At 46.0% G+C, this 12,819-nt stretch overlaps 1 protein-coding gene across 1 annotated transcript in view; it reads right to left on the bottom strand.

Annotated features, from left to right (window-relative positions):
• The window catches only part of artn (artemin), a gene marked incomplete at both ends in the record, with an annotated part of 28,282 nt that extends 25,316 nt beyond the window's left edge, over window positions 1–2,966 (bottom strand). The window contains one exon of the mRNA XM_083647380.1: window positions 2,936–2,966. Coding sequence (XP_083503506.1) covers window positions 2,936–2,966 — 31 coding nt within the window. The remainder of the gene's footprint in view (window positions 1–2,935) is intronic.
• Between the last annotated feature and the right edge of the window lie 9,853 nt (window positions 2,967–12,819).

Genomic DNA, 12,819 nt, shown 5'->3' with positions numbered 1-12,819 from the left:
CCTAACTGGAGTTCTATATCAGTTCCCTCATATTTTAGAATGTTGTAACACCTTGTGTGTCTCCCCTCAGTGATGGTCTCACCATAGCATTTGCTTCGCCCCACCTCCTCCCCTGAACACCACCAATGTCATGACTCCTGTAGAATTCCCTATGGGGGATTCTCTATCCTATAAATCACTGACGTCCTCCTCACGTCTCAGAGGAGCGTCATCATACCATGGAGTCATACGCCAAATCTAAGTGTTGTTTGTTGCATCATTCAAGTTTATTGTACTTTCCTTCTAGTCTCTCATCAATGAAATGTAATAAATTCCAAAACTATTACTTCATAGTGGGTGTAAAATATTTTTCACTTATGATGTAATAACAACATTCACTAGTAATTAGGCATTGTTTTATTTTTCTTTCTTCAAGTTACTACATCATTCGTCAGTATTGCATTATCATTCAAGTTTGTTATTTTATCCCTTACTGTATGAAGTGATTGCCAGTTAATGTTATGATGGGATGTTATCACATTACAGTACCGCTATCTGCAAAGTTGCAGTCAGCAAAACTCACACCCAAAATCCATTTAAAAGTTAGTTTCCTCCACAAAAATAAAAAGCCTTCTCCTTACGTTAAGTTAGCACTGTATTATCGTCTCGTCTTCTTACGCTCTCAACTTCTTTAAAAGGATAATAAAGGCCTTAAGGATTCACAAACACCTTTGCTAGTGATGACCTTTGCTACTGCTGACCCCTCTGGCTGTGTAGAACGTGACTGTAAAAGCAGCATATCAGACAAATGTTGTGGCTGTGTGAGTATTAAGCTGTCTGCAGAGCTCTGACCCCTCACACAAAGTCCCTGCTGTCTGAACGAGGCCCTGCAGAGCTCTGACCCCCACACAAAGTCCCTGCTGGTCATTAGCACTGGGTGCAATAAAGCAGCCCATTACTCTTCCTCATGCCACCTTGCAGTCACTGCCCCCAACAAGTACCACATGAATCCTGCTGGGGTCTGGAGGGTTTACAATAACACCAGCAGGTCTCCTACATTTGCCACAAGGAGGGAGATTTTTTTTTTTTTTTTCCCCAGATCCCCCCCGCATTTTCTCCTCAATTGGACTTGGCCAACTCCCCTTGCTGTCCCGGTCGTTGCTCCACCCCCTCTGCCGGTCTGGGGGAGAGTTGTAGACATGCTTCCTCTGATACATGTGCAGTAGCCAGCCGATTTTTTCACCTGACAGTGAGGAGATTCAGCGGGAGGACGTAGCACGTGGGAGGATCACGATATTCCCCCCCAGTTCCCCTCCCCCGCGAACAGGCGCCCAGACCGACCAGAGGAGGCACTAGTGCAGAAGACCAGGACACATACCTTTAATCCGACTTCCCACCCGCAGACATGGCCAATTGTGCCTGTATGGATTCCTGACCAAGCCGGACACGGGGGCTCGAACCTGCAACCCTCGTGTTGGCAGACAGGGAATCTACCGGTGCACTGCACCGATTTCCGGATCTCATTTGTGTATGAGATCCGGTGAAACTAAAGATCTACAGGATTAAGTAAAAGCAGTATGAAGGTGATTCTGGGTCTCCAAACAACACAGGAGAGCTGCTAAGTATTCTCTCAATGAAATGCATAGACAATTGGACATGCAACAAGTCAGTAGTGTAATCTTGTCCCAAACTGATTTTGAACTTCCAATTCTTCAGATTTGAATTTTGAGCAGCTTGGCACAGACTTCATTTGCTATTTATGTGTTGATTCTCATACGAACAGGAGAGAAAGGAAAAGGAAAGCCAGGTGGCAGAGCTTTGTCGCCCTCCTTGGATAACAGCGAGAAGAAGCCTCTGCATGCTGGAAGTTGCAGAGAAGAAGAAGGGAGAAGCAGGTTTTCTAAGATAAAAAGTCACTTAAAACAGCGTCTGGAGGTGCGCTGCTCACTTCATCTAGAGTAGATGTGATGCTTTCAGAGGAGGAGGAAACTTGATTCATCTCATTTGAATAGCAAGAACAAACTTGACATTCAGCAGCATGAAGGCAATCTGCTGATTTAATGAAGTCATTTCAATAGCCTTAAAACAACTGAAGCAATTCTAAGAATGATCACCATATTAAAAGTTAGGAGCTAGAGTTGGGGAAAGAAATATCAGTCTATTTATCACCATATACATTATTATTAGCTAATCTTTAATTTATTTCTATCAGCACAATTTATTCCAACAACTTATATGCCATAAAAATGTTTTTTTAGTTCCCTGACATAACCAACTGGAGTTATCCCATGTCAAAGGGGGGGGGGGGGGGGGGGAGAGAAAGCCTTATAAGGGCATTCACACCACAGGGTATATTTCAAAATAAATATACTCAGAATGTATAGAAAATATTGGGGACTCTTGCAGATTAAAAGCCATTAGGCTACCTCTTATCCATTTCCCACCATCACAAAGATGATGTAGCCTAGTTACAGAAGGATTTTTAAGGTGTGGGAAATGTGGATTGTGCACAAAGGGCTCATATCAGCAATATATCCCCAATATTTTCTACATTCAGTGTATATTTATTTGGACAAGTTCATATTTCAAAATATACCTTTAAATCACAGACCCTGAGATTATATTGAAATAAACTCCAATCAAATGTATTTCTACCAAGTGTAGGCCTACTATAGCCTATGAAAATTGATTTTTTATTTTAATAGCCTGAATTTCCTTAAAATAGTTTGCTACAGGCTATGTGGTTTCCATATGCTACACGGCCTATAGCTACATACATGACATAAAATAATGAAAGTCAAAGGACTATGTCTGGAGGATTGACAGCTTCCTATAATTTACTGCAAGCATTTCTGATAGTGGGGTTGACGGACTTCATAAACTTTCCCAGTGAGAATGAAATAAGGCCATGTGCTTCGATGGCACGTTTGGACAATTATGGTATCAACAGACTTACCTTTGCCGAGTTTAACCACCCTGCCGATCATGGACGTGCGTGTAAAGAGCCACACGTCGGTAGTATGATTGTGCGATAGTAATCCACAGACACCTGGGTCTTCTCTATGGATCTCTGTGTTGCTATATCCCGCGGCATAGTGGCGCAATCCCCGTGTCAGTCCTCCTCATTGTTGTTTAAAAGTCGCCGATATCCCGGCAGCAGGCAGCCCGCAGTGACCCGCACCGAGCTGACTGGCTGGCTGACTGACTGGATCCCGGAGGCTGGGTGATCGGCGCGGGGAAAGGCAAAAAAAAAAAACCCGGGTGCGTCCTGGAGGTGCGTGCCAATGCGGCGCGTCCTCTTGGGTGCGTCCTGGTGGATGCGTGCGTCCTGGCAATGCGGGGACAGGTGTTGGTGTGAACTGACGCTCCACATCCAGATGTGGTTTTTTAAAGCCTGCGGTGTCAGATTCCTCCATCACATGATCCAGTGCTGTGGCTGCAGACAGTGCATGACAACATGACAATCAACTCAACACCAGCTCATGTCCCCCCTCGCAATGGAGGCTGCACCGATCATACAAACTATCAGACAACTCTAGACTAGACTAGTGTGCATGGTGTGGCATTCTCCAGACCTCAGCCCAAATGAGTCAGTTTTGATCTGGCTGGTAGTTTTGATAATTATAATGAAGATATAGAAAATATAATATAATATAATATAATATCTCTTAATTAATCAATCATTGCTCCCACTTGATCTTCAAATACAATTTCTGAAGGAGATTTGGGGGTTGAGATGGATATTAGATTCAAGGAGCTTTGACACACAGCAAAATTATTCTAATTCAGATTCACTTTAATAGCCATAGTAATCTGATTACATATGAGGAATTGACTATAGTTCAAGTATGCAGTGTAGCATTAACAAAAAAGTGCATTAACAAAAAAGTGCAGTCCTTTAGTTTACGACATATGATGAAGGGCCTGGGGGTAGGATCATGTCAGTGGGGGGACCCCGGCTGTATCTATTCAGGGGGCGGGGGGTAAAGTCCTTATTTGTTGAAGAGGCGCATGGCAGTTGGAAGAAGCTGTTTTTGTGATGAGAGGTGATGAGAGGAAATTATGAATGATTTTAAACACTGCCACCTTAATCGTTCCCACCCATCACACTCTTTTTTTTTCCAGATCCCCCCCCCCCCCCCATTTGTACTTGGCCAATTTCCCCCTGCTGCCCTAGTCGCTGGCTGCCCCACCCTCTGCCAATCTGGGGAGAGCCGTAGACTAGCACCATGCTCCCTCTGACACATGCGCAGTTGCCCGCCGCTTCTTTTCACCTGACAGCGGGGAGCTTCACCGGCAGGACGTAGCACGTGGGAGGATCACACTATTCTCACCAGTTCCCTTCCACCCCGACCAGGCGCCCCGACCGACCAGAGAGGAGGCGCTAGTGCAGCGACCAGGACACATACCCTCATATACGGCTTCCCACCCGCAGACACAGCCAATCGTGCCTGTATGGACAAATGTCACTTGTGCCCTAACACTAGAAATGATAGCTTATGGGTTTAAGCATGTCTAGGCGTACCTCTCCACAAGGTGTAGTGATGAAACTGTCAGAACTTTGCATAACCACCACCACCATAACCAGGAGGGTGATTACCATCTGACCTCAGTATCTTTACTTGTGAAGTGGCTCAAACCACTGTGAAATCACAGAGAAAGCAAAGCACTGCAATAAAAGAGCGCTCGCTTGCAGGAACAAATTTCCCGCAAGCTGGTGTGCAACCTCAGTCCTGGGCGAGTTTATCAAGATTGGCCCGGACTCAAGCTAAACTCCCCGACCAGCCTTTATGCCCCGCTCCTGATTGTGGCTCTCCAGTCGGGATCACAATACCCCCCCCCCCAACACACACACACACACACACACACACACACACACACACACACACACACACACACGCGCAGACATGCACACAGCATCTCCAGCTAGCAGCCAAACAGAAGATTAAACCCCTCTGAAGGCTGCAGCTCCTTCTATGGCCAGCCATGGCTCACTGGCTGCTGCTGGAGCTTGACCCTGCCACCGTCCGCCGACCAGGGTCCCTCTGAGCTTGAAAGGCTGTCTGATGGGTGGGGGGGGTAGGTAGAGGCCTGGCAGGGGCAACAGGGCAGAAGACAGGAGCTCACAGGGGCACTGAGGTGAGGAGTGACCCAGGCCCAAGTCACACATTTCTGCATGGCCAAGCTGTTCAGTGAGCCGCATCGGCTCCACAGGACAAACCACCTGCCACGGCTAAAACGTCTCTGAAGGAAACGTTTCTGAACCAAAAATATATTTCATATCAACAATTCATCCTACCACAGGAGCATTTCCAAAATGTGGGATAATTTGAAAACCAACGGTAATTTGAAAACCTTAGCAAATAAAGCAACTGGGTTATGGTTTGGTTTAGGCTAAATAACAAAAACGTTAAATGTGACGTACCGTTGAAATGTAGACTTTGGAAAGGCTGGGAATTGAACTCGGGTCTCCGGTGTCGAAGGCAAATGTTTACAATGTTACCCTTACAGTTCCACCGTGCTATTTCAATAGCAGACTTCGTTACTTACACAACCGCTGGTCGAGGCTATAACGTTACATGTATCTAGAAATGTTGATGTGTATTTTTGGCTCACAAACATTGAGATTCAACGGAGCCGTGGTTTGCAGAAACGTAACATGGCAACATTTTATTCTGGAGAAGCAGCTGGGATTTCCCCACTAGCATAGCCTATAGAGCTCAACAGGCACGTGACCTTTCATGACGTCATTTGCCCCGGAAGTAAGTTCCGCGTCCATTTTCTCCATAGACATTTTGATAAATCCAAAGATAACGAGTTTTAAGGCTCGAACCAAGGCAACACGTGATCCAGAGAATCTTGAGTGACCATAAAACATTCGGTTTAAGCGAGAACAAAAAATAACAACGGGGGGAAAAAACGAATCAGAGTTTGTCAGGTAAAAAAAATCAGGTGCTCTTCAAGGATTGGGCAAAAATATGAACGGAGATAAAAAGAAAAAGAAAAAGAAGCAGTGAGTGTCCAGGGTACATCTCACCCATGTGACTCCACCACATGACTTACAAAGTCTTCATCAGGGTATAACATCTCACCCATGTGACTCCACCACATGACCTCCTGGTAGGCTTTCAATTCACCACCTGTATGTGATTGCATTTATACCCTGATGAAGACTTTGTAAGTGGAAAGGCGTTGGTTTATGTCCCTGTGGACCTCCTTCATATTCTGGACAGTCACAGTAGATTCCCTGCCTACCAACACGAGGGTCGCAGGTTCGCGCTCCGGCTTGGTCAGGTGTCCATACAGGCACGATTGATTAGTGTCTGCGGGTGGGAAGCCGGATTGAGGGTATGTGTCCTGGTCGCTGCACTAGCGCCTCCTCTGGTCGGTCGGGGGCGCCTGTTCGGGGCGGAAGGGAACTGGTGGGAATAGCGTGATCCTCCCGCCTGCTATGTCCTGCCGGTGAAGCTCCCCACTGTCAGGTGAAAAGAAGCGGCTGGCAACTGCGCATGTGTCAGAGGAAGCATGGTGCTAGTCTACGGCTCTCCCCAGATCGTCAGAGGGTGGAGCAGCGACCGGAGCAGCAGGGGGGAAATTGGCAAAGTACTGTACAATTGGGGAGAACATGGGGGGGGGGGGGAATGAGAAAAAATAATAAAATAAATAAATAAGTTGTTTATAAGTAACATAGTACATGTAACATAAAAAGTATAAATCGCATTTAAAAGATTTAAGAAGAAAGACATTTAAGACTCTTCTCTGTATAGTAAGCACATGTATATGATGATATGTGATGTGCAAAGCCCTTTGTGGCTTACTTGTGATAAAGGGCTATATAAATAAACAAACATGATGCTAAGTTAATGTATATTGACTATTAATATAATGTAAAGATTGAATGACTGTTTGTGTGCGAGATTAACCAGCCAATCAGACTCTATCGTGTTGAAGGTTGTTATCGGTCTATGCATGGACATCCATTAGAGAGCACAGCACAGTAGTGAGAGAACAGGGAACCAGCAGCACCAGGAAACACAGCACGCATGCAGGCTGCCGACGTGCTGCTGAGCCTGGCAAGGTCACACCCTGGATTGAGGCGCCGCTTGACCTCTGCTCTCGGAGAAAAATGATTAAAGGCCAGCTCCAGCAGGGGTCCCCCGGTCCTCCGCCCCTCCACATGTCCGGGCCATGACCCACAGCAGGGAAGAAAGGGACCCACACAGAGTCCACTCTGCCTGGCCGGCTGCTGAGAAAACACTGCCCACCTCAAAGATCCACACACTGTCTGCGACCTAGAGGGGGACAGACAGCCCAAACGTGGTGGTCAGTAGCTGCTGCATTAGCTCAAAATGGCTCAGTTGGCTAGCTTGTTCAGCATCATATAGGTTTGAATCCAACATAAGTCCTTTGACTGTCCAATAAAGCTGAAGTTACTTCCTTAAAGGCCTCCTCCAGTCAGTTTTTCTACCTGTATAACCGTTGGCATTCTATGAAAAACAGAGGAGGCACTAGTTTGAGCGGCCAGGACACATACCCTTAATCCGGCTTCCCACCCGCAGACACGGCCAATTGTGCCTGTACCAAGCCGAAGGTAATGAAGGGCACAAACCTGCGACCCTCGTGTTGGTAGGCAGGGAACATACTGGGGCACGGGCTGCAGTGGTAGTGCTGTCGCCTCACAGCCAGAAGGTCCTGGATTTGATTCCTGCCTGGGACACTGTGGCTCAGAGGGCATGTCCCCTCCATGTCTTCAGTGCCTGCTGCTCAGGTGGGCTATCTCCTCAATGACCTTTCTGTGTGGAGTTTGTTCTCCGCGTGGTCCCTGGGGGTTTCCTCCATATTATGAACCCACCCATTAAAAACATGCAAGAAGATCGCCGCCTGAGCGACAACAACAGAAGATCTCCGGGCAGTGTATGGTGAAAGCTGCCCACTGCTCCTGGCTGCCCCTCGCAGGAAAGGATGTGCCTTGTCTGCGTTAAACAAGCAGAGACTGTCTTTCACCAGCCACCATCAGCATGGCTGTGTGTGAGGCTGCAACACATGCATGTGTTGTGGGGGTCTGTGTGACAAATAAAGACGGGGTTTGTCCGTCCGGTGGTGGTTGTTGTTGTTGTTGTTGTTGTTGTTGTTGTTGTTGTTGCACTACCCGGGAGCCCCCTCCATCCTGCCTCTAACACGCCAATGGCTCAACTGTCTGGATTTTGAGGACTTTATTATAATCCAAGACAGGTGCATTTTTTACATAAAAATCTTGCTTAGTGCAGTTTTAAATACTCGAGTTGAGAGCATATTATAGTTAGCTTCAAGAAACAGATATTTTGCATGTTCCAAAATCCACGTTTGAGAAGTTCCTTTCAAACCCTGGTGCTTCCATAGTGAGACTCAACTTTGCTTCAGGCTTCCGCACTCCTATTGTACACAAGTTTACCCGCCTGAACCTGATTCTATTCCTATAGATCTCCCAACACAGAGCAGTAAATCATCAGTCCTGTCTTCTGAACTTCCCAAAGGATGTAATTAACTTTTCCACTCAAAAGAAATGATGACTTAAGCCTTCAAAAAAAGCAATTGATGGCTGAAATAATTGTATTTCAATACTCGTTTAAAATCAATTTGGCCCCTGTCAGTATGATGTATCTTCAGGCGTATGGAAATCAGCTGCAAAAACACAGTGTTCATTGACTGTTAGCGTAGGATGAATAATACGGAGGAAATGGGATCCCTTGAGAGGCTGCACAAACCGTGAGCTGACCTCGCATCATTTGATCATTTGAGTTATTTGATGTCGTTTTGGGAAGCTACTTACAGACCAGTATATCTGCCTCCAAGAGAATGCTTTATCCAGTGTTGTAGTCCAGTCCCACTCGACTCGAGCCCGGGTCCTGGACACATTTTCAGGACTCGTGACTTGACTTGGACTTGAGCACTGATGACTGGGACGTGGACTGCAGCATTCGTGCATTCTGACTGGGAAGTTGGAGACGAGGACTCTCGGACTGGTTAATTGATAAAGACTGGCTTTTTTCTTTTTGTTAGTCTTTTTGTAATAGGCCCTAATAATGTTGGCATACATATTGATAGATAGGCTATATTAATATCGTGACATTATTCAATTTTGTGCAAGGGCAGGCACGTGTGTTCCACCTACATTTTGTTTTAACCTTTATTTATACAGGGGACGCCCTTGAGAGCAAGCTCTCATTTTCAAGGGAGCCCTGTTACAATAAGAACAATTACAGTACTTACATGTTAACAGTCAACTAAAACATAATAAAAAATAAAAAATTATAAAAAGAATAAAAAAAAAAAAATAATAAATAAAAAAAAATAAAATAAGAACAATTACAGTACTTACATGTTAACAGTCAACAGGTATAACAAAACAGGATATGGTAAAAAGTACATCAACCAAAACAAGAGCATTCGTTTTGCAGGGTGTCGAGGAGTACTCTTAGTCTAAAAGACTCTAAGGGGACTAATTGGTCCAGTTTTAAAGTGTTCTGGAGTGAGTTCCATTTATCCGGGGCGTAAGAGGAGAAGGCAGTCCTTCCTAATTCAGTCCTCACACGTGGTACAAACAGTCTGATATGTGATTGAGAACGTGTTCGATAACAATTGTCGCTCAGACTGATGAGCGAGGACAGGTAGTCAGGAAGCTTCCCAATCAAGGCTTTATAAATAAACTAGAACGACCGCAACGCGGACTTATGCCTCCGCCATTAGTTCATTCTGGAGTCCAAATCGCCATTTGAGGCAAATTGGAAGAGATTCCGTCAAGGCGCTCCTGTGATGTTGCGTTAGAGCTTGGAAATTGGGTGTGTGAGAGGTCACAGTGACCTTGAACTTTGACCACCAAAATGTAATCAGTTCATCCTTGAGTCCAAGTCGATGTTTGAGACAAGTTTGATTAAATTCCGTCAAGGCATTCCTGAGATATCGCGTTAACAAGCTTGAAAATGGCGTTCGAGAGCTCACCTTGACCTTTGACTTTTGACCACCAAAATGTAATCAGTTCATCCTTGAGTCCAAGTCGATGTTTGAGACAAGTTTGATTAAATTCCGTCAAGGCATTCCTGAGATATCGCGTTAACAAGCTTGAAAATGGCGTTCAAGAGGTCACAGTGACCTTGACCTTTGACCTTTGACCACCAAAATCTAATCAGTTCATCCTTGAGTCCAAGTCAATGTTTGAGACAAGTTTGATTAAATTCCGTCAAGGCATTCCTGAGATATCGCGTTAACAAGCTTGAAAATGGCGTTCGAGAGGTCACAGTGACCTTGACCTTTGACCTTTGACCACCAAAATCTAATCAGATCATCCTTGAGTCTAAGTCGATGTTTGAGGCAAATTTGATGAAATTCCGTCCAGGCGTTCCTCAGATATCGCGTTAACAAGCTTGAAAATGGCGTTCGAGAGGTCACAGTGACCTTGACCTTTGACCTTTGACCACCAAAATCTAATCAGATCATCCTTGAGTCTAAGTCGATGTTTGAGGCAAATTTGATGAAATTCCGTCCAGGCGTTCCTCAGATATCGCGTTAACAAGCTTGAAAATGGCGTTCGAGAGGTCACAGTGACCTTGACCTTTGACCTTTGACCACCAAAATCTAATCAGATCATCCTTGAGCCTAAGTGAATGTTTAAGGCGAATCTGATGAAATTCCGTCCAGGCGTTCCTCAGATATCGCGTTAACAAACATGGAACATCGTACGGACGGACGGATGGACGGACGGACGGACAGCCGTACGGACAGCCGTACGGACGGACAACCCGGATCCATAATGCCTCCGGCCTGGCTATCGCCGGCGGAGGCATAATAAAAGACAATGATGCTCCCTTCGAGCCGTCAGAGAGGGCCAGCCCACCTTTTCAAATAAAATACAACGATGCGATTTTGACAAATCTTGTCAAAATAACCTTGATTATCAGTGCATGCACTGAAACCTGAACATTACCCCGTAATCAGCTTATGCCCTGAGGTCAAGCCCCACAGCGGTGTTCAATCAGGCCATACCTCCCATGTACTTCAACGGATCTCCCTCCCTGTCTCAGTGAGGAAACCTCTGTCTAGGCAACAAGGAGTCCCACAATAGTGAAGGACCTGATACCATAATGTTGCTCCCATTCATGACCTTTTGTTATGGGCACCATTGGCCCCCGTGGGGTCTGTTAGGAGTGTGGAGGGTGACATGGGGTCACCAGTTTCCTGGGTGGCCATGCAGGCTTCTCCCAGGCTCCTGCTGGTGGCAGCATCCAGTCCCTGTCCTTTTGTCCAGCCAGCTTTTACATTCCTGCACCCAGGACATCAAGCATCGATCTGCAGCATAAGAATCTCACCATTGAGTTTCATTGACCTGGTAGCTGTTTTCTTTCATAATCGTATCAGGGTCATGGTCTCCTCACATTTATTACTTGAACGACAGCCTTGAGCCAAAACAGAGATAGTTCAATAAATGCACAAGCAATGAAAGACAGGGATGTACAGTTAGTGCTTGAGTCTGGTCTCTAGACTGCTTTTCTGACCTCTCGGACTTGTGTCTTGACTCAGACTTGTCTTGGTTTTGGCTTCTGTTGGATACCGAGTGACTCAACATTTTTTCATCCTTGTAGGAAAGAATGTACTCTACACTGTTTATTGCCTCAGAATGGAATAAGACACAATTTGCTCTGGTCTTAGTCTCGACTTGGTCTCGAGTCGACCCACTTTGGACACGCATGGTCTTGACTTAAACTTGACTGAAATTGATTTGGACTTGACTACGTTTACTCATCCACGTGTCACTCAATATCTCACACACCACTGATCCGGTTATGACGACATTTGGGGAAAGTATTCATGTCGCCGCTGCATTCCGACATTCCAAATTGTGGAATGGAGTGATTGGCCCATTTACAGCTCAGAACAAGATGACATATTTGTTACTGACTAGATGTCAGAAGTCAGAGACCCAAGTTCTGACGCAATGATAACTTTAACCTTCTCAACATGAAGCGGAAAATCAAGTTTCACCATTAACAAAACACTTCTATGTGCGTCCTGGTGGCTCACCTGGTAGCACACGTACGACGGTCCTTCGCGCGGCCGACGCGGGTTCGAATCTGACCCGAGGTCCTTTGCCGCATGTCATCCCCTCTCTCTCTCTCTCCCCACCTTTCCTGTCTGCCCACTTCTATACACATACGTCATTACATGTTTATAGCTAGCCAGACTAACCATGATAACAAATATTTTTGTAAAGGAAGTTAATTCAATTAGCTTGTTAAGCTGCAGAGCTTTGGGACCAAATCATGTGAACGCCATGCTGCTGACTGCTAGACGCTCGGCTTAAATCAACCAATAACATTATTTTTTTCATCCAGAGACCAGAGGAGCTCGGCCTCCACAGTCATTTCCCCTGCATCCTCAGAGAAACACAGAGCCATGGTTTCCATCATGACAGCTCCCACGCCTGCCATCTTTGACTCAAGGTTGTTATTAGGGGGGGGGGGGGTGTTGTCCAGTGCAGATGCAGTGTCACTGGGAATAAAGGGGGGCGCAACCTGAGCCTGTACAGCCACACTCTGCTGGAGAACAGAGCAGAAGCTGCCCCCTGCTCCAGGTTTAATTAAAACAAAAATGATGGTCTGGGACGATTCGCAGGGATCAGGTCTCACACATGAAAAGGACGCGAGCGGGGACGAAAAGCCCGTCTGCAACCCAAGCCAGTCTGGCCATTGTTGGCGGTATGTGGAAGCTGTCCCCCGGTGTCCTCGGCCATGTTGTCATCTCCAGGCCACCTACATAGTAATGACGAGCTTCTGTTTGTGTGCACTCATCCAATTCCCCCCCCCCCCC

The sequence above is a fragment of the Poromitra crassiceps genome (genome assembly GCF_964638095.1).
Source record: "Poromitra crassiceps genome assembly, chromosome: 12".
Classification (NCBI taxonomy): Eukaryota; Metazoa; Chordata; class Actinopteri; order Beryciformes; family Melamphaidae; genus Poromitra; species Poromitra crassiceps.
Note: the sequence above shows the minus strand (reverse complement) of the source record. Positions and strands in the feature narration are given on the sequence as shown.